At 32.7% G+C, this 25766-nt stretch overlaps 3 protein-coding genes across 3 annotated transcripts; 2 read left to right on the top strand and 1 right to left on the bottom strand.

Annotated features, from left to right (window-relative positions):
• Window positions 1-243: 243 nt before the first annotated feature.
• Window positions 244-2408, bottom strand: LOC116771561 (membrane-bound alkaline phosphatase-like). Its single transcript, XM_032663446.2, has 5 exons — window positions 2058-2408; window positions 1774-1966; window positions 1519-1691; window positions 773-1424; window positions 244-527 (listed from the first exon to the last, which is right to left on the bottom strand). The coding sequence occupies exons 1-5, from the start codon at window positions 2403-2405 to the stop codon at window positions 268-270; spliced, it is 1626 nt and encodes a 541-aa protein (XP_032519337.2). The 5' UTR covers window positions 2406-2408; the 3' UTR covers window positions 244-267.
• A 2997-nt stretch (window positions 2409-5405) lies between these two features.
• On the top strand, window positions 5406-8449 carry LOC116771541 (membrane-bound alkaline phosphatase-like). Its single transcript, XM_032663419.2, has 6 exons — window positions 5406-5569; window positions 5711-6003; window positions 6188-6380; window positions 6708-6880; window positions 7223-7874; window positions 8148-8449. Exons 1-6 carry the CDS (start codon window positions 5500-5502, stop codon window positions 8345-8347), a joined length of 1581 nt encoding a protein of 526 aa, XP_032519310.2. The 5' UTR covers window positions 5406-5499; the 3' UTR covers window positions 8348-8449.
• A 6398-nt stretch (window positions 8450-14847) lies between these two features.
• Window positions 14848-23616, top strand: LOC116771293 (uncharacterized). Its single transcript, XM_032663114.2, has 9 exons — window positions 14848-15105; window positions 15488-15533; window positions 19098-19300; window positions 19519-19706; window positions 19776-19954; window positions 20033-20697; window positions 20774-22211; window positions 22291-22402; window positions 22590-23616. The coding sequence occupies exons 1-9, from the start codon at window positions 15049-15051 to the stop codon at window positions 22711-22713; spliced, it is 3012 nt and encodes a 1003-aa protein (XP_032519005.1). The 5' UTR covers window positions 14848-15048; the 3' UTR covers window positions 22714-23616.
• The last annotated feature ends 2150 nt before the right edge of the window (window positions 23617-25766 follow it).

Here is a 25766-nt window from a genome sequence, read left to right on the forward strand (position 1 = left end):
TTTATTATTATTATTATTTTCTTTCCATAGACGATTGATTGTTTGTTTTTGTAGATTTTGTTGTATTAACAAAAAACTAATGTTAAATATATAATTTCTTACAAGAAGACCTTTTCAAATTTATAAATGAGAGAAAAGAAAAAAAAATTCTCTTCTTATAAATAACTGAAATATATTTAAAATAATATTATATAGTTTTCTACAAACAAGTTAACTCTAAATTATTCACATACAGACACGACATTATTTAAAACCTCATTTTTCTCTTTAATACACAGATCTTATAATGGTTACTAAAGATACAATAACTGTAATAACGTATGGTGCAAGCACAGTTGCCCCATTACAAGCGTGTTGACCTCGGCCGATACATGAAATGTAGGCCATGCGGTGAGGCAAGTGACTCTGCTCATACACGCCAGAGAAAAGCTGATGATTTGGACCACGAGCGTACACAGCTACGTCATCACCGCCGTGAGTCTCTGAGTCTAGAGGGACATCCACGTGCGATTGCCACCTTACTGACCCTGACGAATAAATTTAAATTATTAATATTTATTTCAAAGCAAATAAGTTTTTCTCTACTATTTACTTCGAATGTTTATATATTCATTTTCATGTTTTTTTTTTATCCTTTGTTTAAATAAACTTTCTATGTGATGAAACATACCTACTTTGGAAGAAAAGAAACGAGGACATTTGAATGAAATACCATTTTTCATCTTTTTCCTCTTTAAATTTTTTTTAAAATATTTATTTAAAGTATACATACTAAAAGTAGGCTCCTCGGTAACGTCAGCTCTTGCTCCATTTTCATGAGAACGAAATCCAGGTCCATTAATATAAGAGAGAGTCATAAAAGGTCTGCCGTCTTTATCTACATTATTCGAGGGACCTAAAATGTCACGACCTCTAGTGGAGTAGCCATTGTATGCCATAACATGGGCATGGTCAGCAGTCACTACAATGAGTGAATCTTCTTCAGATAACATTTCGGTTGCCTTTGCTACCGCAGAATGAAATTCTAAAGTTTCGTCTAAAGCTAGTTCCACCATGTTGTCATGATGGGCATGATCAATTCGTCCACCTTCAACAAATAAGAAAAAGCCCTTTTCATTACGACTTAACATTTTAATCGCTGTTTCTGTTAGTTCTGTTAATGTTGGTTCCGTGGTTTTGTTGGCCTCCAAATTGTATTGAAGATGTGATCCCTCAAACAACCCTAACAAGTATTCTGGGAGATCTGAATTTGCTGAATTTAATTGTTCTTTATTCCAAATATACTTAAAGCTGACATTTCGATTTGCTTTATCTGTTTGCCATTCTTGAATTAAATTTCTATTATCAGACCTTCTACCCGCAGTCCCTTCTTCATCAAGAATACCCAACGGTAAAAATTCACGACGTCCTCCTCCTAAAATAACCTGTAATATGCATAAATAGATGTATCACACTTTCGGAGATATAAATAATAAAAAAAAGTAAGCTAATTTTAAATATAATAAAACAATGATTTACCTTGAAATTTTTCCCTGGCTCAGAATGAATTAGTTGATACGCAATATCTCGACAAAGTTCAGAATCGTGGCCATCTTGGATTACTTGGGCGTTATTTTCCCAATTGCGATTAGCTGTATTTGCGTAAGATCCAGCGGGAGATGCATGCGTTACTCTAGTAGTAGTTACTATACCTATAAATAAGTATTTATTTTGTAACTGTAGATGTTCAAAGAAATCTAAGCAAGTCAGTTATAAGAATAGTATAATAAATACCGGCATCTCTCCCATCAGCAAGAGCCCAAGCAGCAATGGAATCCAATTGTACAGAAGAAGTCAATGATGCTTGACAGTCGCGACGTGGAACTGCAGCGGTAACTCCTAAAGTGCCGGAATTAGCTTTTACTCCACACAAGTAGGCAGTCGCGGAACAGGCTGAATCAGCTACTTGAGCATTAACACAATATGTCTACAAAAAAAGGTACATACGTACATAGGTTACAAAAAAATTGCAATCCATAAAAGTTATATAAGTTTACTGTTCCTTATAAATATAGTACCTTTGACATTCCGACTGTAGGAAATGCTTCAAAAGAAAGCTGTGCCTCTTCTCCTGTTTTATTATTTCTCTGTCCAAGTAAAGCTCGTGCAGCGTTTACAGTAGGGATTGACATGCCGTCACCAAGAAACATCACTACATTACGAGCCTTCCCAACGCTACGGCCGTATCCAGAGTGTTTTAGTTTTCTTATTGCTTCCTGGGCATCATTCTCCCAATACTGACGTGCAAATTCAGATTGTGGTACAAAGGAAGCTCTAGGCCCACGTGGTTCTGGATGGTAGCGATCATTCGCAAACACCATACAAAACAAAACAGCAAAGAGTTTAGCTGTTCCTAACGCCCACATTGTAGTAAATGAAAATGTCTATAGACAACGATGTCTATATATTTCACAGACCTTATCATTTTATCTAATTATTATTGACTTAAATTTATTTTTTACTAGATCTTTTATTAATATTATCGTTTTTGCTCATGATAAAACTAAAAAGATAATATGGGAAGGAAATAACTTACTGTTTAAAGAATATTTTTGCCATACATAATAAAAAAATATTTAAGCCTTGTCACCGTTTATAACTGCATAATTATGATAAATTACGAAATTTCAAAATATCTCATTTGTCTCAATTTTATATTAAGGCCTCGAGTTTAAATATTATCAAAATTTTGTACGAGTATGTATATTAAAGCAGATGGGAAAGTTATGTATTACAAATTGATTGTAGAGAGGATATCTTACAATAACCTTTCATATCAACCTGCTTATTCCTGCGCGGAATACTTCAAAAATTCAATCATTCGCGATATGATGAACGAATGTTAAAGAGAGCATATGTGTATATAAATATTAATTATCAAAATTTAAAAAGCCGGGGAACCCTTCTGTTCCTCTAAAGTTATGATTATAGTAGGCTAGTTCAACGGTTCATTGGTTCGGGAGATCAAGAATATTTTATTAAACACAGATAATAGTTTACTGTCAATTTAAATGAAGTCTTAAGTTAGCAGCTCTTGTTTCGCATCCGCGATCCTGGGAATCTAATAATTATATAGTTCACATGGTTCTCATAGTTCTAGAGTTATAAAAAAAATCTATTTATTGAAATATAAAATATATTGATATTAATTATTTTTAAAAGTTATAAAGTTTTTGGGGTGGAATCTTAAAAGAATAATAAATAAGAATATTGCGCTTTCACCTTTAACGTTCCACAGTGTCATAGACTTCAATTAATATATTGGAATTAAGAAGTTTACAGTGAAAAAGATTACTTAAAAACCACCTCATAAAAGTGATCTTATTCACCTAATTCTTTATTGCACATAAAATTAATAAACGGAACATATAGTGAACCATACTACAATAGCACCATAGGACCATTAGTATGTTTTTTCGAGGATATCGACGTTATGAAATGCTTTTCTACCCATAGACCTTGGATTTAAGGTACCATTACCCTCTTTTATATCATCTAGAAATATTATCTTTGTCAATGTATTCTGTCTATGTATGTATTGCATAAAGTGATAATAAAATGCTTTACAAAAAAATTATACTAAGCGCATCTTAATTTACTCCTTCTCAATAAATGTTTCATAGTTAAATAGAAAATAATATTAAATAAGTATTTTATAAATTTAAAGTCTGGGCCAATTAAAAAAATAACTGTGTAGAGACATTAAATACCTATTATCAATCTTTATAACAACTGACGAAAATATTAGTAGGTGATTATCAGGAAATATTTATTATGTGGTGATAATGAGTACTCGGCGACCACGCACTGGCACAACTACTCCTCTTTTCCCTGCGTCGGCATGCAGTGCTCGTGCGCGGTGCGGGAAGGGAGGCGTGTTTGAGTGAGCGAACCGAACGCGGGCAGACGCGTGAGGTCAGACGTAATTGATGGTTGAGTCCAAATGCGCTATTTTCGTTCTAGCTTTAACTTGTTTATTTTCAAGTTTTCGTAAAATTAAATTTCATCCGCAAGGTCAAGTTAGATATTTGTAAAATATAATATAAATAATTATCTGGTTCAAGAGTCGAGTGATTTTTTTTTTCATACTTATTCATTACTTCTTTTTATTTTATCCATTCCATTTTGAGTATTTACATTTGTTATGTAAATAATAGTGTTCTGTCATAATTCATTACCAGTAGCTCCTAAGCCAGTACTAAGGTATACAATATTTAAAAGTTAGTTTGATAATTAGTAGGTACCGCTTAATATATTTTGTATAATATTGTTGTTGTTTTGTAATTTCTTTAATTAATATATTCAATTATTATTGTGCGTATTTAGTAATTTGATGTTGTACTAAGGTTGTTGTGGCATGTACTTGGCACCGACTTCAAAGTTATAAAATAATTATTTAATATAATTTTCTACTTAACTAAATAAAAATACGTCTTACTTTGTACGAAGTAAATTTATTTATTGCTTTTTAGTTCACTGCTTTAATAAGACTAAGGTTTTTTTTTGTTAAACATTATTTTATTTCACCATTTTAAGTGATGGGTAGGCCGAGCAATGGTCTCCATCATCAGATATATTGCAGACCTTCATTATAATCTAAACTTCCCATCAATATAAATGAATTAAGTCGAAACACAAGGTAACTACTGTAAACCGTTACGGAATTCCCTGCACTATCCTCCGTCTTCATCATCAGACACCTAACGTCATCGTCTATCTGTCTGTAAAATTTTTATCAATACAAATTAATGAACCCGAAACACAAAGTATCTCCTATTAATCGTTGAAGAGTTCCCTCGACCGTCTCTCATCTCCATCCTCAGCTCTACCCCAGATCTTGATCAAATGGTAGTGCTATAAAATACTTAATGAAAAACTTACAAACGTAATTGAGTTGCCCGTACAGTTTATGAAAGTTCCCCTCGATTTCTCTGGTCTGCCATCACCAGACCCTGGTTTCGTTATCATGGGACCACTGTTAAAATATCTACTTTCCAATAAAAAAACAATCATCAAAATCGGTTCACAAACGACGTCAAAAAGGAGGAGGTTTCTCAATTCGACCGTATATATTCTTTTTTTTTTATTGCACACGAATGTAAGAATAATTATTGTATATTATTATCATGGGGTATTTTCATATTTATTTATAATTTGAACAATCTTCTTATTTATAATTTGAATAATCTTAATATATATATTTATAGTTTTGTCTGATATTTAGATGTGGTGTAATCAATATTTTAAAGTAAGACCTTCAAATATCATTTTGATGATTTTATCATTTTCATCTAATTTATCTTTTTTATCGGAGTTCACGTTCCGAGATGATATGTAGCCAGATATATGAAGTTATAATAAATATTTGAGATCAGTGATCATTTTGAACTTCGTCCGTCAACCTATACAGTGGCTTTATTTTTTTTTAATCCATCATAGTGCTGTTTTAATTTAATAGTGATGTCTCATACCAAAAATGGCTTTGTTTTTCATCTTGTCACATTATTGTTATTGTTACCATATTCTTTAGGTATATAATAAATATGAATTTTACAAATATTTAAAAAATATTAATATCAATAATTTTTAAACAGTATATTTTTAAATTATTAAAATCAAAATTTTTATGGTTCAAATTATTATTTTTTTTGAAACCAATTTTTTTTTGTAGAACATGACGAATATCACAAGAGTCCTCGAAATATATACAAAAATATGACTCCAAGAAACCAAGAAGAATCTCATCCAGAGTTCTGGATAAACGATGCCCAGTCTGCAATTGAGGCCCGTTTACGCTATATCAAGGCTACCGGTTCGGCTCGTAACGTCGTGATGTTCCTTGGAGATGGGATGTCAATACCAACTTTGGCCGCGGCGCGTACTTTGCTGGGACAACGGAACAACAAAACCGGAGAAGAAGCTCATCTTTCTTTTGAGATGTTTCATACGGTTGGACTTGCTAAGGTATTTTTTTGTGGATTGCAAAATTTTCGCGAAATGACGTTGTTCAATTTATACATTTTAAACTTTACGAAATACTAACTTTATTTTAGCAATTATTTGAAATCGGTTTTTTATATTCCTTACAAATTTGAAAAAAAAAAATTAAAGTATATCTGTAATGATTGCATATTAATGTATGTTTTAGACATATTGTGTCGATTCACAAATCCCAGATTCTGCATGTACGGCAACTGCATATCTCTGCGGTGTAAAAGCCAATCGTGGGACTATCGGCGTCACAGCAGCCATACCGCGTCGGGACTGCCACGCATCGCTTGACAAGTCCTCGCATTTAAAATCCATCGCAACTTGGGCCCTTGAAGATGGACGAGATGCAGGTATGTTTATTAGTAGTACTATCTCTCGTGTTGATCTGTAATTTTACCACCGGTCTGTATTCTTGAAAAGATAAGGGTCATAGAAACTAGTATTGCTATCATTCCAAAGTTTTAAGGCATTGTAAGTGGGTATCAATGTAAGACTATGCTTTTCACCAATTCTATATAAGAGTACAGAGGATATGATGTTGATGTCACTTACCTCAGTGGTTTATGATTTCAATTATAATAATTATTATAGGCAGACAGGTATTCGTGCCAGGTAAAAATTAAAAAATAACATCTTTTGCTTTATAATATTGATGTTCCATTACTGGATATCTGCAGGAATTGTAACAACAACTCGTGTGACCCATGCTTCTCCATCTGGCGCATATGCTCATATTGCAAACAGAGATTGGGAAAGTGATTCAGATGTGATAGATGACGAATACGATCCTGAAATCTGTCCCGACATCGCTTACCAACTAGTAAACTCCTATCCTGGCAATAATTTTAAGGTTTGGAGCCTTTTAAACATTTTCATCTTGAAAAAAGTATTGTCTTAATAAATCATAAAAATGTTAGCTGAAATGAACTTACGGAAAGATTCATTCATTTTAAGATTAGGTATTTAATTTTTAAAGAAAAGAAGAAGTTTAAAGAAAATTGTATAAAACCCTTAAGCATTTTGAAAAAATATTTGCTATTTCATAAAAAGTCTTATTATTAAATTTCTATATACAATTTATGAAAATGTAAAGTATAATAGATCAAATGCCTTTCCTTTAATATTAGTTGTAAAGTAGATATGTTGTAAAGTTTTTCTTTTATTTAAAATAATATATATTTTTTTTATTTAGGTAATACTTGGCGGGGGTAGACGAGAATTTCTTCCTAATAATGTTGTTGACGAAGAAGGTAAATTCGGTAAGAGACGTGACGACCGTAATTTAATCGAGGAATGGAAGATGGATAAGATAGCACGCAATTCAAGCTACCAATACGTTTGGAATCGAGATCAGTTAAAGAGTGTCAGCAACAATCTGCCAGATTATATTTTGGGTCTTTTTGAAAGCAGTCATTTACAGTATCATATGGAAGCAAACGAAAAAACTGAACCATCGCTTGCTGAACTTACAGAGGTTGCTATTCGTGCTCTCAGTAAAAACAAAAAGGGTTTCTTTTTATTCGTCGAAGGTGGTCGTATTGACCATGCCCATCATGAAAATTTCGTAGAATTAGCACTTGATGAAACAATAGAGTTGAGCAAAGCTGTACAACGAGCGACGGAGTTATTATCAGAAGAAGATTCCTTACTGGTAGTTACCTCCGATCACGCACATGTCATGGCGTTCAACGGATACACTCATCGTGGCGGAGATATTTTGGGACCTTCGGATAGTATTGGTGATGATAACATACCGTACATGACATTATCTTACACAAATGGACCCGGACACCGACCTCATGATTCTGTAAATAGAGTTGATGTTACTGGAGACGAAAATTACCGTTAGTATAATAATTCAATAGTTTTTTTAATGTTTTTTACATGATTGAGAGTGTTTAGCGCCTATTGTTGTTATTGTTCGAGTTATTTTCAGGTAAAGCCATATGTACATATATATGTAGAAAACAATATATTCTTTAATTACAATAAAAAAGAGGTTAGGTCTTCTAATATATTTAAGACTAAATATCTGTGAGGGACGGTAATTGTTATATCTTATGGGACCAGCATTTAGAATTTGAATGAACGATATTAATGTTACCTTAATTACATAGGTCAGCTACAATGGAGAAGTCATGCTGAAGTGCCTTTGGATTCAGAAACACACGGTGGTGATGACGTGGCGGTGTTCGCTCGAGGTCCTCAGAGTGAAATGTTCTCAGGACTGTTCGAACAGAATCAATTGCCACACCTCATGGCTTATGCGGGTTGCTTCGGGCCAGGGCGTCATGCGTGCTCCTCAGGTGATGAGTGAATACTAGTGATAACGCTTTATATTGTTTAATATATTGCAATAAGGTTACCAAGTTCATGGTTAAGATTTGTATGAAAATCTAATAACAATAATTTTCTTTAATTGTGTTTTTGTTTTATTTTAATTATCTTATTGATCAATGCTACGAATTGATTAAAAAAAAATGACAATTTGGATAGTCTTATAATTTTTATAAGGTTTTATAAGCGTATAGTAAAAACTATTAAGTAGTAAGATTCCTGATCGGAACCTGGTATAAGTGTCCAGTCGCTTCATCAATCACGGCAGGTCGTTAGAGCGGGGCCCGCGAGGCAGAGTGCGCTTATTGACAGCCATTGTCGTTGTGACACGGATTAATGTTCGCCACTCGACTGTGTCATTGCCTTACTCAGTTACGACTATATACACAGTGACGGCTGTCTGGCGCACGCTTTTATTGTACGTTAGTGGTCGACACAAAGATTAACATGCATTTGTATATAATTTAGATGTTTTAATTGCAATCATCATTTTGATCGTTCTTTTGAGCAATCTTGTTAATATTTTATGTCACCGGAGCCTAAAAAACGAATTAGTTCACCATTATTTTCAATTTGAAGTGATCATATACAATTAAAGATCATAGATTTGCACAAATAATAAGACTGATGCCATTTTTTAACAATGAATTGTTTTAAGATCTACATACTGATATGTCGCTTGCGGTTGCCTATTTTAAAATTAAATACAAAATCTGACTGAAAGCAACAATCAAATAATTATACTGTAAGAGCATGTCAAATAAAAATTGTTCGTGTAATAGTTGAAAAACATTATCAGCGATTAAGGTAAAGCGATTTCAATCGTTACTTATATTTGATTTGACTTGTTTCTAGTTGATTTCAATCAACTTGTATATTCAGAAAAGCAGTTTTTTTAAAAAATAATCTAACATCCGTTGAAGCACTTTTATAACAGTACTGAAAGGAGTGAAGCTTGAACATTTATGAAATAGGAATAAAATATATTAAAAATTTGTGTTTTATAAATTACATGATAAATATTATTTGATTTTTAAGTAAAGAAATAAAAAAAATTGATTAAGCGCATCGCCTGTAAGTTTTTAGTTGCAGGAATACACACTACGATAAGTTTAATACGCCTTTAAGCCAACTAAGTACCAATTAAGAGTATTGTCGAAGGGTTTAAATGATAAGAAACCGATCACGTTACATCGAAATCAAGGTCCTTCAAGTCAGTGATTAGATAAAACAGCGGTCTGCTCTGTTAATATTATCATTCAAATGGGACAAAACAGTGTTGTTATATTGCTTGTAATTTTTTTTGTAAATTTCTTTTAGTACCTTATAAAGATTAAAGACAGAAAATATGGGGATTGTGATAAAATATATGACTGACAGAGACTCTGGACTACTATTTATTATATCAATATATAATCTATTAAAGCGATTTATTCTGTATCGCTTACATTTTTTAATAAATTAACCTAATAGTAGTAACCGACTTTAAGTTTGAAGGTTACGGAATCACATTTAAAACATACCTACAATATTTATTATAAATTACATATTTTTTTTGTTATTTTTTCAATAAATACAATTAGAACATGAATTACAGGGAAATCTTTGATTTTTTGTTCGTATTGAGTGTTTATATGTTGGAGATTATGTATATAATAATACTATATGAAGAACACAAGGTCCTGACGTTAAGAGATAAATTAAATGAAATAATAATTAATGTTTGAAAATAACATTCGAATGACTTCATATATTTTGTATAAAAAATCTGAATTTCAGTGAGAGTAACAAGACGTGCCATTGCCAATAATGCTGAGGTGATTAAATTTGACATATATATTATGTTACTTCGTGAGATTATATCAATTAGCCAGACCAGTTTCCAGTGAAGCGCTCTGCAAACGCCTTATATTAAGAGAAAATGTAAACTAATAAAAATAAATTTCAAGTATTAGGATTGAAAATTCCAATGTTATTCAATAAATGATTATAGTAAGTGCGAGATCTTACAAAAAACGGTATTATTCATAATTGATTTAAAAAAATATAATATAAGAAGTGTGCTTAAGACGAGATTTTGGACGATAGCAGTTAAGACTGAATCTTAAAGTTACTTAAAATCTTATATGAACATGTTTTTTTTTTATTTTTAGGGCTTAAACTTTACTTAAGGTGTTGATATTACTTCTATGGATTGGTTTCGATGAGTTTTTAAGAAACACATATCCACATTTCACGTCGTTTTTATTTCGAACCCTACACATTTAGTTCTTTTTGTTACGGGGAGACGAAATAACTAAAAAATTATATATTGTTGCCCTACGTCACTCGGTCTTTGTTTAAAGTTTTTTTATAAGCATTTATATCAGAATAGGTAGTAATGACGACGTTTCATTTTAAATGAAATCAAAGTAAATAATCCGACTTTTGGCTGTTTGTAGAACAACAAGATTTTGTGTTATCAATGCTTTGAAATAAAAGTGAATATTTTAAATAAAGATGTTAAGGGGTGGTAGAGCAAGGGCGGAGCGTAATGTGTCAATTATTCGAGAAATTATAAATCCTGTGCATCGCTTCGCTAAAAAAAAACTTTGTGAGACATTGTGAACCTTGGCGTTGTCGAATAAAGTTTGTATTTGTTTAAATAGTACAATTGCTATGGCGGGGCTCCACGACTGATCCACTAAATCCATGGCGATGCATTCAATTGTTCGGGCAAATCAATATCTTGCCCTTATTCCACACTGCATAAAGTTTATGGCGTGGAATAATCCGTTGAAATTGAATCTAAAATAGGATATACTGATATTATTTTATTGTGTAATAATAACAATAATAAGAAATTTTTGTTTTGCACCAAGAGCAAGTCTGTAAAATATAAACATTAATGATCGTTTAGTTATATATTTATGTAAATATATAAGGCAGTAATGGCTTATATTATATTAAGAAAACCCTTGTGATAAGTTGTGATAGCAGACGAAATAGATTTAATAAGCGAATGATACACCTATTTCGGAACTCTAACGAAATGGGAAAAGAAAGTGCGGCTAAAACCAGTCAGGTGCTCCTCCGGGAACCGCACGACGACGCATTCATTAAAAGCGCAATTAGCAGAGTGCATCGCTTCGCGCACCCATATTATGGAATGTCATTCGTCAAAATTTCCCCGAAGAGTACCGTTCACTTCGAACGAGGAGTCCCCAGGATCCATCCCCAGCGCACCTCACCCCTTCCCCCTCTGCCTTCCCCCGTCCCTGCTCTTCCTTCCCCTCTCCCAGCAGCATCGTTCCCGACACCCCTCACCCTCAACGACCTCTGAGGGCTGCTATCCGGCAGTCCCGAGCTCCCTGTCGTCTGGATGCATCGCCGCGTGTCGAAAGTTCGTTTTCATAAACTTTCCCGATAGGAAAGATCGGTGTTGTGCGCAACAGTTCTCATAGTTTGTGTTTAAAGTTGTCAGTTAGAGTGTTCAGTAAGCCAATATGAATTTGGTGTAAAGTGTGGAATGATAGTGAGGTGATAAGTTACTAACATTGTAGTGTTTTGAAATCAAGAATTGTCGTCATACAAAAAGGTGAGATAACATTCATTGTCATTTGATAGTATTCTATAAACATTTCGTTACTGACATTGTTTATGAATTGAACTCACTTGCCTTGAATTTGTATGAAATTTTGCATATAAAATGGATTTTGTTTTATTATATATATAACGATTGAAATGATTGGCATACAACCGGTTCTATGAAATCTGTGACCGTCGCTATTACAAGACAACGCTACTCCACAAAAATCATATGACTACACTTGAAGCTATGTTTTTTTGATTTTCATAATGAAAACGTTAATGTTGCATTGAATGAATGTTTAAAAACGATTGGAATCGAATTTTACCTATGAAAATATCACTAACACTAAAAGTAATATTTCCTTTGATAACAGCTATATAACATTTTATTTTCATGAAAACAAAAACAATATGTTAAAAAATTACAAGAATACAACAGCTAAGCTAAGAATACAACAGAGAGGTGTCTATCTGGATTAAATAATGAACAAATGAATGAAGAATAAATGAAACAAATAGTTTTTAATGGTTCTTTTGAGTGAAACGAAAACATTTCAAAATACAAATCACTTCATATTCCAAAAACCCACACCTGTACGGAAAGTAACATTTTTTGATCAGTCATGAAATGTAAGGGAATGTTTGTGTGACGGTAAAGTTTAGACATTTGTCTATAATGTCTTGTTACATTTATAAAACGTTTTGAGGAATTAAAACAATTGTTAGATTGCGAAATTAACAGATTTTATAAAAGAAGTTTGTTTCGGAGTTGACTTGACCCGCTGGAAATATTAAATTATATTACTACTTATGGATGTAAATATAAAAGAGGCACCAAATAGATTTATTTATTATTTGATAAGGAACACCAAATATTTCTTGTCCTATACACTTCTGAAATCTTAATTAATATATGTTTAATGTCAAAATACATATTTTTTTTATGATACTTTTCTCTCCAACTGCCGCCCCGCACTCCTTCCAACATTAATTGACTCGTCGAGGGATGTTTGTATGAATTTTAATTCGATCCCAGCTTCAAACATTTCTATTGTTGTATGTTTCAAGTATTGCTTTTTATATTTTGTCGGTTTTTGGAAGTTTATTTTTAGTGTGATAGTGCGTTTTATATCTTAAACGTCAAAAAACACCCCGTTTTATATTATAAAAGAAATATCAAATTTAAATATTGCTTTTTCTGCAGAGGGTAACTGCTTCTTATGCCCGATGATAAGTTTTTGACGTGAGTTTGAATTTTTCTGGTGTAGTAAGTAGTTTCTATTTTAACTTTCCTACTAAGACTGAAGACCAGACCGCCTTTCTGAGTCACTGAAAGGGTTTCAAACAATAAGGAAATGAGTTCCAAAGATAATATAATACATATCTTAAAGTCTTTTGAAAACCTCCCAAGGTGCTACTTTTTCTTGAGATGATTTTAAGATTTTTATCGTTATATCAAAAATTTGGCTGTAGTTTTACTAAGCCCTTTGCGAGACAAGCTTTCTTTAAGAATTACATGAAAAAAAGTACATAAAGTTATAAGATGTATTATTAACATTATAATTTTAATCTTAACTTAATAATAGAATATTAAAAAATATATATTGACACTCAATAGTACACAAGATGTACAAATAAAAATTGAATTGAATTTTTACTACGAATACATAATACATACAATCTCTCAGATGACAGACATATCCAAAACTAATTACAATATTTTATCTAGGTCACTGATCAAAATACCTAAAATTGAACGAATAGATGAGAACATACTAGATGCAGTACAGTCAAATGAAGCAAACTGTCCACTGCTCTGATCTGTTCATAGGATTTTAGTATTCAACCAATATTGGTCTGCTCCGTGATACGTACCTACATACATATGTTAAACAATAACTAACGTTTAAGTTGCTCTGAGACTTATTTTGTCTACAATAAAATACTCAATTCATATTATTTTGTTAATGACAAATTAAGGAAAGTACTTGTGATTTTTCAATCGACTGATTGAAGGAGACGTTTTATAGAAAATATGTTTTAGCATATCATGACGCTATACTAACTGTCACACAACATTCTTAATACACAGTCAGGCATTACGAATGAAGACATTGTTTACGGACGTTCATAATGTATTATCGTGAATAAAATAAACTACAGAAGCCTCATGTTCGAGTATGTTTCTATGTGGAGCCCGATCAGTCTTTCAGCTTGTCATGATAATAATATTTTATTTTTTGCTGGATAGAGTGTGAGTGCGTTTGTTTATCAAAATATGTATTTTTATACTAAACTTTGATCAAATTACGTTTAACATTTTTTATCCTAAATAAAACTATTATTTGAATGAATACTCGCGAAAACCTAAGATATCATGATTCCTCTTCTTTTTTATATTCTAATGCTATTATTCGTTGCCTCGTCATTGATATTGCTGAGTTTTTCTCGGTAGGTTTAATACGAAACATTTTTAATCATCGTCCTAAACCAACACAATATTATATTTTGAGCTATTACTGATGATTATCCTAAGTTTTTTGAGACTTATATGATTTTTTTTATAATTTATTCAAATATAATTGAAGGCAAGAGTATTCTAATGTTAAGCCGATTGGAAATATTCTAAAACTGCTTTTTTTAAATTTTTAGTCTAAATAAAATAGCATTTTTAAATGTATTTATCATTTCTCAAAATGTAAACACGATTCCAAGCTTGAGGCGAACTAAAATATATACAATTCATTATGATTGTTAAATAATTACAATTAATTATCAGCACGTTAGGATAAAAACTTATATTATTCAGTAGTAAACTCACACAGTGTAGTATAACGAAACTACATATTTTTATTTTTATTAAAATCGTTCAACAGCGACTATTAATATTGCAGAGAAATATGAAAAAAATCTTGTAAAGTGACTAGAACTGGCAGAGATGGGTGCGAGAAGCACACGGCGAGAGCGCTGGCGGTAGGTGGTGCACCTACCGTAGCCTCGTGACTCTTGAGGTACCGTCGTGATACCGTCGTGCGACCATCGTGCGACCATCGCGCGACCATCGTGCGACTGTTGTCACAGTAACGTTTGTACTTTGACACCTTTCCAATCATGGCGGACGATAACACTGTCATAGAAGGCACTGTTAAATTTCGGGACGGAAAAAAGGTATTATTAAAAAGATATTATTATTAAAATAATATACGTCTGTTTTTCTTCTTCTTCTTTCTGACGTATACATTTATAAATATTTTAACCGAATCCGTACAAAAACTTTTCTCATGACCTTTATGCAATGAGTTTTTTAACAATTGCCATCAAATTAAAGAAATGAGTTTTTATAATTATCAATCTCAATCAAATAATTTGGAATTTTAGCTTTTCAAATAAGTCATGATTCATAAATGTATAACAAGTCAGGATAAGAGAATGTGTTCGAGCTTCACGAGTTGTTCACGAAGTCGTTATGTAATTTCTAAGACGGATATTTTTATCTCGTCTTTATCGATAAACTAAGCCAATTTTATTGACATGTGATGTTTGTTCTTAGTGGAAGTCTCGCTGGTGCGTGATGAGGAAACTGTCTCCGGTCGCAGGTGAGCCCTCGTCTCCCGCCGACTTTATCTGCACCTCATTATTATCTTATCATGTATTTGCTGACAGCTGACATTTATAACAATGTATACTTTAGTAGAATTGACAGGCATACATAAGGATTTTTTCTTTTGGTAATTATCATAAATACGTTTGAGGGATACAGAAATATACTCAAGCAAATGTCACTTTGATCCAGGATACTTGTATGTCGACTTAATCTATGACGATTATACAAATAAAGAAAACAAATATGATTTATTTTTTATACGAAATGAAAAATAAATGAAAGCATGTACCTTTCTATCGAAACTAAACTTCAATATAATTTTAATATGTACAGTCTATGGATATGGTAATACATTGCTTCTCTATACTTCACTCTTAGTCTCTTTATGAAATAATAACGTAATTAACTATTGTAACAAATCATTGAACGCCCATTGGGAGAAAGTTTATCAAATAACGTATATTTTAAAGTCGAGCCCCCGTACTACAGCTACAAAAGTAGAAACACAAACAAAAAATTCCTAATCTTACAAAATTGCGATATTTCCGTGTTCAGTAATCTTGTTTTTACATCGTATATTGATGTAACGAGATTTCTTTTAAAGTTTTTTACTTTAGAAATATATTTCTACGTAAAATATAAATTATTAAACAAGAGAGCTGTGTCATTGTTGATTGTTGATACTTATTATCACACCTATAAGGTTCTTGTTAACAAGTAAGTGGAATCTCGGTAACAATTCACTTTTATTTTGAAGATTTCCTTCCGCGCGATTTTGTGTGTTTAATTTTACATACCATTTTTGTAATCAAATTGCGAATATTTCTGTTCGATCTGTATGAATTATAACTCTATGAGAATATTTTTTTTATGATAATTAAGTCATAAAACGTCTGGTGAGCCATTTTAGTAAAAAGAGGTAGAACACGAATTTTATCGTATAAAGTATTGTTAAATAATATCAGTTCCATAACCCTGTCCCGGGGAGTATAACGATGTCAATCATCCCGTGTGTGAGAGGTCTCCTATATGACACATGTACAAAGACCGCATACGTGTTCCAACGGACGTATTTAAACTGTGTACTATCTTCATGTGTATATTGTATTGAAAAAAAAACTGACTTCAAATGTTCAAATCCGGCACATGGCCATATACAACGTCATCTAAGTTTTTTTAAGATAAACTTTCTTACAGTATGAATGATAATGATTTTTAATAACACAGTTCAGTGTTATAAAATCTGAGCATTGGCAATTATTAGTTACTTTTTCTTTTACAATTTTTCAAACTAAACTAGGAAAAGGTGGTCGTTATGAATGATATTTTTTATAAAAAAATTCTTTAGTTAGAGTGTTTTATTTCTTTATAAGTAAAAAAGAAAACTTTTGTGTTATTTGGTGTACACCTCTGTATATATATCTGTACAGATAGAGATTTTTCTGATTTGGTCTGGGCTTCAGTAAAGACGGGGAGAGAAGCAAATTTATATTTTTATAAAATGATTTGTTATTGCTTCTGCTTAATAACGTTCACATTTCGAAGTTTGTCATCAATCACGGCACGATACGTGACCTCTCGGTTACTCCGGTTTGGTGTCTGAGGATTTAGGGTGTGATTGTCTCGGGTATACAGAGCAGGAGCTGGTGAAGGGTCGCAGGTACTGCAGTTGAATATTACTAATTGTTATAAACATTAATAGGAACATACATGTAATGATGACTAGTTTTTGAATTTTGTAGTTAGTTCATAGAATAAAACCAGTTCTATAAGTTAAATGTCGGTTTGTATCTACATATATATTCCTGTATTTTTTACATGTGTTTCTTAGTAGGATCTCTTGAAATAAATATTTGTTGAGTGTCATATTATACAAGACGTATCGACATGAACGAGAGTGATCACAGACAAGCGACTACGTCGCCAGCGGTGTTCTGGCGCTGGGCTGAAGGCAACGCACTCATTAATTAAACGACTCCAACTAAAACGCAAATTGCACCCACGCCTCTAACGATCGCGTTTTAATTTAAGTCCGTATTATTTAAACGTATTAATTGGCGCCGCGGCATTGCATTACGTCATTTAAGAGGATTCACCACTAATTTAAATTTGAAATTACGTGTTTGTGTCATTACAAGATTTTTATATTATATTATTCAAGAATAGTTTTCTCCACAATTAAACAAAATACTTGCGTTTGCTAAAATCATGTGGATTTATTTTGAGTTTATCTGAATAGTTTGGGTTCACATACTTTACAATACATTTCAACACTTATATACTTTTATATGTAATCATATTTCATTTATATAATACTAACTGGAAATAAGAATTACCCGTGAATTTGAAATGTAATAGCATCTTAATTTACGCTTTTGTACTGGAAGTAGATAACTCAATATAATAGCAAGGTTGTTAATTTTTTGACAAGTTAGTGACACCCGACCAGGGGAATGGAACTGAAGAAAATAATGATTTGTCCTTTTAGTTTATTATTATAGTCTATGATTTTTCGGGGTTGAATAATTTTCACAAAAACTATCTTTTTTAGTTGAAATGGCATAAAAGTAATAGTTTTTATTTCTTAACAGAGTTTTAAGATAGGAATCTTAATTTTCTAGTTCTTGACAAAAAAAATTATCTAAATGGTCAAGTTCATGATGATATCCATTAAGCAAATCAATTACAAAATATAAATTTGAAGATCATCTTACTTTCAATCTTATCAGTCGATAGAGTTTTATCGTAATGCTGCAGAGAGCCGAGAGGTAAACAGCCTTTAAACAATGTTTCGTTGTTACATTGACGACGTTTCAGCCGACACGCACTCATCGTGGCATCACAGTTCCACTTTATTGCACGAAACCTATAACATTTAATTTAAAAAGAGTAAACTAAATGTTTGGTTTGGAAATAAAAAAATGTATAACGGGTAACATATCGGAAGATTCACGGAAATATGTTAGTGATATCCTGACTCATAACTTTCTTCTTTATGACTATTATCTGACTTATTTTCGACTTCATAAACTACATTGTACGATTATTTATCTTTCGTTTTTTTATTACAGATCGATGAATTGTAGCATATACTCGTAGCTTGTATTTCTCATCTGGGTACATGAATAACAGATATGTTTGTAAAATTCCCAGATTGAATGAGATAAATGTTGTTTATAAAAAATAACAAGAGATATTCTAAGTTCTGATTTAGTCTAAATACAAATTTAAAACACACAGTTTTCTCCGGAAAGTATTTAACATAAAATGACATATTTATGTGATTTGAAGATGTTGCTTCTATTATTCCTGTAATGTTTCTATGTTATCTTAAATTATGAACTTAGTGAGTTTTCAAATCTTGTAGTTGTACTACAAAACATATTATTATCTTCTGACCAACGGAATTTTGCTTTTTATTTGTTGTATTCGAGGTTCAACAACATAATTTTTTTTTAATGACCAAAAAATACAGTACAACGTGATAATCATTTCGGGTAAATTTGTCCGAATGCAATATGTGTCTACACGTCATAAATTACTTTCTTTTACTTAGACTGCGTTCATCTACAAGTTTACCGGGACTCTAAAGCCCGATGGGGCGGTGCAGCGAGCAAAGCTTCCCTCTCATTGCAACAGTATCTCGGCTGCGAGGTCGGTTTCACTCTCGACAAACACTCACACACGATCGCTCTGCTCTGCCGAGACTTTACTGCAGTTCTAGCTTTTGAAACACGTGAACGGCTAATACAGTGGCAGGTACTAAAAATATATATAAATGCTTCTAAAACGAATTAATATAAATTAATATATTGTGTAAGTATATTAATTACTTTACAGTCGTTCTAGCCGAGACTGTTATCTTGTTTTGCTAAGGAAAAATTTAAAAATAACAAATATTTGGTTTATTTATAAATTATTATTATTGTGGGTAATCTAAATATCACATTATATTTCGGTACTTTATTTATTTTAAGGTTAAAGTTAACGCTCAACTAGGTGAAGCGATACAACATCTAGTGTTAGTGGGTTCTGCGAGTGGGTCGGCAACCGGCAAGCGACTGCCTGCTGGTCCGGCTCGACTACATCTCCATCAAAGTAGATTTGCACTAACATCTGGTGTACCTCCAAGACTTCTCGGAGTGTGGGAGATTGCACATCTGAGGTAAAATTTTAGGATCAATCAAATATATTTATATATTTTCTTAATAAAATCATCGTGTTCTTTGTGTAGACGGTATGGCGTCGTCGATGGTAGATTCTGTTTTGAGGGTGGTTCGCACTGTGGGAAAGGTGAAGGACTACATGTGTTACTTACCGATCAAGCAACTAAAATTGCAAAAGATTTTGATTTAGCTTCTAGGGGTCAATTGTCACCTAGACGGCGCCCACTGGATAACAGAAAAAATGAAGGTAATTATCTTATTTTATGGATTATATGGAATAACTAGAATATGATTTAAAAATTGTTTTACATTGTGTGCTTCCTAGGTTTAAATAGTCCTACATCGAGCAAGTCATTAAAAAAGGCTGATCTTCGAAGATTAGAACTTAATACCATTGATCGATCTCTTCCGCCTTCTGATTTACGTCTGTATGAAGATCCGTGTCTAGATGAAATAGGTGCAATATCACCTTACTGGCCTTCCGCTGAGAGAACAAATATTAACGAAATGGGTCTAGGCGATACGGTATCTGTAAATGAAAACTTCGATGGAACAGATATGAACCCATGGAATGGCAATGGGAATGTTATGCTAGAAAGATGTATGAGCTGTATATCAAAATTAGGTGCTTTATCTAGATCATCTACCGCTGCTTTAACACCAGGTGCAAAACATTTCAGTCCTGCTTGGACTATGGAAGCGGTGGATGAAACAAACAATGATGTTTCTACAAATGATGCACTTGGTTGCAATGAATTAAAAACACGTAAAGGAAATCAGGTAGAAGAAGTTTGTCGATGTTCGTCAGAACAGCCTCCTGATCGTCCCCCGAAGCCTTCTAAATTAGAGTTAAATATTACCAGAAAACCACCAATGCCGTTACCAATAAGATCATTCAGTCACGCACAGCTATCATCGATTGGAGAAAACACTACAACGAATGTCGATCCTTATGATAATTATGACGTACCAAAAATACCATCTACCGAGGTAAATATATATACATTTTTTTCATTATTTACTTTTAATAAATAAGAATGAGACATGAAATTATATAATGTTTTAGATTGACGGGGAGTATTATGACACGCCAAAACGACTGAAAGAATGTCTTAATAACGAACTTTTCAAAATAACTAAAAGTTCCACTACTAATATTCTTATACTAAAGAAACCTTGTGGATGCTTATTAAAGTTGGGTAAGAAAGTAAAGCAACCTACAATTGTAGATACCGATGAGAATTTACAACCAGTTAGTTGTCCTTGTCAGAGAGTAACAGATTGGGCAAACAATTGGATTAAACTTCCATATTGTAAAAGAAGTGTAGAGGAAAAGGAAACAACAGTGCCGAACAAGGAAAATTTAAAACCAAACATAAATGAACGTAGTGCATTATATGCAACTGTAGATCTTTCTCGCAAAACAAAAAGGAAAGCTCAAGATATTTATCTATATACTGAGAATCAAATGACACACAGTCGAGATTCAAATTCCATTGAAGTAGATGAAGGACCTCATGCTAACTATGAAAATTTAAATTTTGCGCTTTCCTTAGAACATTATGAAAATGCCAAAGATCTTTTAAGAAAAGCTGGCGTCACACAGTCAGAACTTGATGCGCTAAGTTCTAATTTGAGACCAATGATGTGTCTAACCACGATAGGGGATAAACCAATGTGTAGAAAATGTGGTCACCCACAAGACTGTGGCCCTAATCACAGAAAAAAAACCAATGACGAATATCTAATGATGGAACCAAATTCATTAGAAAACAATAAAAGTGAACCGGAAAAATCACTGCCTTCTGGGTATACTCCAATGTCGCCAATAGGAACCTTTGGTTTTCATACTTTAAAATACCCAACAAAAAGTCCTATTAATAGACTGCTTGACGAAAAGTCAGCTAGTAACCCAACATTATGTGGTCCTGAAAAGACTCAGCCTAGTATGACCTCTGTAGGAGAACATATAGAGCTACGTCCTGCTCACAATCGTCCTGAATATCGAAAACGTTCAAGTTCAGCTGATTCTTCAAGATTTCTTGATGATGTTAAGGAATTTGATGGAAGTGTAGGTAGCAGAGGTTCAGCGTCTTCTATAGAAACTTTACGTGATATAGGAATTCGCGAAACAAGTGCAACGTGCGATTGTGCTACCAGTAAACATTCAGATGCTGATAGCTCTGAAGCATCTAAAGTAAAGGCTGGCATAACAGTTACAGCTGGTGGAAATAGGGATTCATCAAGTTCTAATGATTCAGGAGTTTCGAGTTGGTCATTGCGTGGAGAAGCAGCGCCTGGCGCTGCAGATTTTGAACTTCCTGCAACTACAGCAGCAACAAGACGTCGATACCGTACTGCCAGGAGGGCCATCGACTCTCCAAGAAGCACACCTGTTCGACGCTCAAGATCTTCTGGAGGTACAAGAAATTCCCCCCCGGCAACGCACAAGTGTTGTTCTGCCGAGGCAGAAGTTCCAGTTCTCAATGTTAAGCCATTAAGAGGTAACAGACTCACTTTTAAATGCTAAAAAGAAAATATATATTTAGGATTATTTAATATAACATATATTTTGATTTATAGTAGTTATGGATACAAATAGTACGTCCAGCGGTACCTCTGATATGTCAGACTACATCGAGACGCTGTCTATTTGTTCTTCACATTCATCATCTGATACACCAATCACTATGAGGTAAAGCCCTAATTTTTAATTCCTTAAGTTAATTAAACGTGTAATTTTTATTGTTAATAGATTCGTTAAGTATAATGCTAAGATACAAATTAATTTTTATTAGAGTTTTAAACAAGAAAAACCGTAAAAACTACCGTAACAGTATATTGGAACTGAAAATTACTAAAACATTTATTAATGTGATAAGGGTATTGCGTCAGACGACGAGCACTCTGCGTCCGCGTTCTGGCAAAGAATATCAGCCGCTGGCGCCTCGGCTTGCTGCGGGTCTGCGATCCACTCAGCCACAACACTATTCCAACCTCCCTTAGATTTATGGCACATCTCAATTCCAACTCGTAACGAGTGAATTAGATTTTATATATCTACACCTTGTCGACTTCATAAAGGTTTCCTGCTCGTATTAAAGTAAACAAGGCTGGAGAAATAATTTTGTACTGATTATAATTTATAATCTTATTATTATCTATTGTAACTAGTCATACGATGAATTAATTCTAGTCTCCTTAATTTATCTCATCACATCCGATAGCGAGAGCTTTATGTACTATTATTATGTGTAGTACGATAACAACCCACACTTCAAACCTGTCATCATTTTGTCTTAAGTACGATCCGTCCAAGGCTGTCCCCCGGGTGAGTTATACCTTAGTACAAGCCAAGCTAAATGCTGCACATTGCAACGTTTTTTAGTCATAAATTTTCGTCAATATTATAAGATTGAAAATTAGTGAAAGAAAATCGTAAAAAGCGTTAGCTTTTAGCTTGAGAATATACTAAGGATATTGTTTTATAGCTACATCTGTCACTTGTGTCCTTGCTTGATATTTTGTATCCATTTGTATAATATGAACATGCCTTGTAGTCTCTATGGCCTGAGATGGAGAGTTGAGCCTTGAAATTTATTTTCGTTATATTTAGGTAACTGTAATAATGATATTATTATTGTAATATAATGATGGACATTTTCTAAAATTATCATATTTGATTACTTGTGATATCTGTATTTTAAAGGAATTTTTCCATAGAACTTCTTGTGCCAAATTATGACATACAATTATATAAATACAATTGAAAATCGATTTGGGAAACAGTACGAATTATATGACAGGTTATTATTACAGCGAGACGTTTAGTACATCGTCTTCGTTTGCAAACATTTAAGACAGTCTAGTTAATTGATTTAATTCCTTATTTATTCTTAAAGTATTTGTAATCTCTTTTATGAAATGATTTGGTCTCATTAAAATCGATTTAAAATGTAAGCGAATTTAAGTATAAATATGGAATCTAGATTTTCTTAGCCCATCTTTTAGTAATTTTTTATTAATAACTTTTCTACATACAGAATACGGTGTAAATAAACATTTAAAAAATCGTAACTTGTGTTGTTGAAATTATTTTCCTTGTGCAACGATTATTTTATTTTCATTTGTTACAATGTTCTAAAGTTTTTGATATTTAAAGGTAAAGTCTGAGGCATTCTAGTGCCGGGCAGACAACGCCACGGCAATTCACTATAGCAATAAGCAATGCAACTGAAGTGATCCATGTAAAGTATATAATATATATTTATATATAGTTAAATATATAATATATGAGAGGTAGTTGTAAATTGTTAGACGCGAGGCGGAGGCTTTACGGCCCAGACTGTACTTGCAAGCAGGTTGTTTAGACATTACGCTAGAATGAATTTATAACTAAAGTAAAGTTATTAACTCAAATTTCTTAATAAAAAGATATTAAAGCTAACAGTGTTTTATTTATCATTGTGATTAATTTAAGAGTCGGCCTGCTGAGTCTGTAATTGTGGACACAAAGGCGCGCAATAATGACCGTGAAGAATTTCGTTCTTCGGAGTTTATCGCGTTCCAGGCTGACAAAGAAAAACCGGCTCTTAAAAATGACTACCCTGGCCGGAGGCCGGAGGGAGACATGTTAATTAGCGTTGAGTCGCCGGCGCTTAATATCCGCAACAGGGGGGAGGAACCGACAGATGCTGCCTTTAATGTTTGTACAGAGGAAATATTGAAACACGCCGATATACATTGAAAAAGACTCGTTAATTTAGTTTATTGTTCCTTACACTCAATCAAATTAAAATGATAATGATAATCATGCAATATCTATTACTTACGATTATTTGAATCCTTATATCTATGTAATGGAAGACCACAAATTACATACTGATAATAATAAATACTATAAGCTGATTAAATGGATTAGAAATCTTATCCTATTAGATAACTATCACTTTAAGATTCTATCGTAGAGTATCGGGCCGTGTATTTATAATAAATTTAACTCAAACTTTATTTAAAGACATTCACTTCTTTTGTGGTCCAGAATTATTTCCCATTAATTAATCTATTAACTAACAACTGAAACAGTAAACTAAACTCAATAAACGTCCCCAAGGACTTCATTTATCACCTGTCTGTCTTTGATTATATCTACTAAACGTTGCCACAATTACTGTTATTTATAAATATTTTAACTTTTACTTACGTTTCGTTACGTTACCTAAGAATTTCATGACTTATGTCATCCGTGATATGATAATAATGTTACTTGAGGTATTATATCGTAACTGTATCATAATCGTTTTATCAGCCATCGCAACATGGAATGATAATTAATTATATATCAATTGTATTCGCTTGTTCTAAATCAAATATTTGCAAAAGAGTGATTGAAAATTTAATTTCTTGTAAAGCCCTTAAATTAAAATAAACAAGTGTATGAGGGTATGTTTGCAGTGGCTCATAGGGGCTCACCAGTAGTCATGTTTATTGTCTTCTCTCTTCGTCAAAGGGTTTATATTGTGTTATTGCCTACTGAAACGATTACTTTCATGTTCACACATTCCATTATTTTTCAATAAATAGAGAGAATGTAAATATTTATTCAAGATATTTTGTTGGCAATTTAAAAAGTATACATTTTTGTATTTATCTGAAATTTTTAAATTTTAGCAATAACAATATAAATTAAAACGTATAATTTTAATGTGCGAATTACTTATCTCTGTCAGTCCGGTACAGACTCATAACTTATGTACAAAATCACATATTGAATGTTAAACAAGCTTCGAAAGATTTCTTTAAACTTTGTAAGATGCTTACATAAGTTCGCATTCATAAAATAATCCGTACATTTTTATGTTAATACAGTTTCATATGTCGCTTTCCACAGCTCACTGCCTCACTATAAAGTGTTGACGATCATCTCAAGCGACTTTACACTTTGATACTTATATACTTTTATTTCCAATGATAATCTAACATGTTAAACTATTTATTTGTTCTTTTTGAATATTTATCCGAAGCCTTTTCTAATAGATGCATTAATGACCGACTAAAAA

This window comes from Danaus plexippus, chromosome 17 (assembly GCF_018135715.1).
Source record: "Danaus plexippus chromosome 17, MEX_DaPlex, whole genome shotgun sequence".
Taxonomy (NCBI): Eukaryota; Metazoa; Arthropoda; class Insecta; order Lepidoptera; family Nymphalidae; genus Danaus; species Danaus plexippus.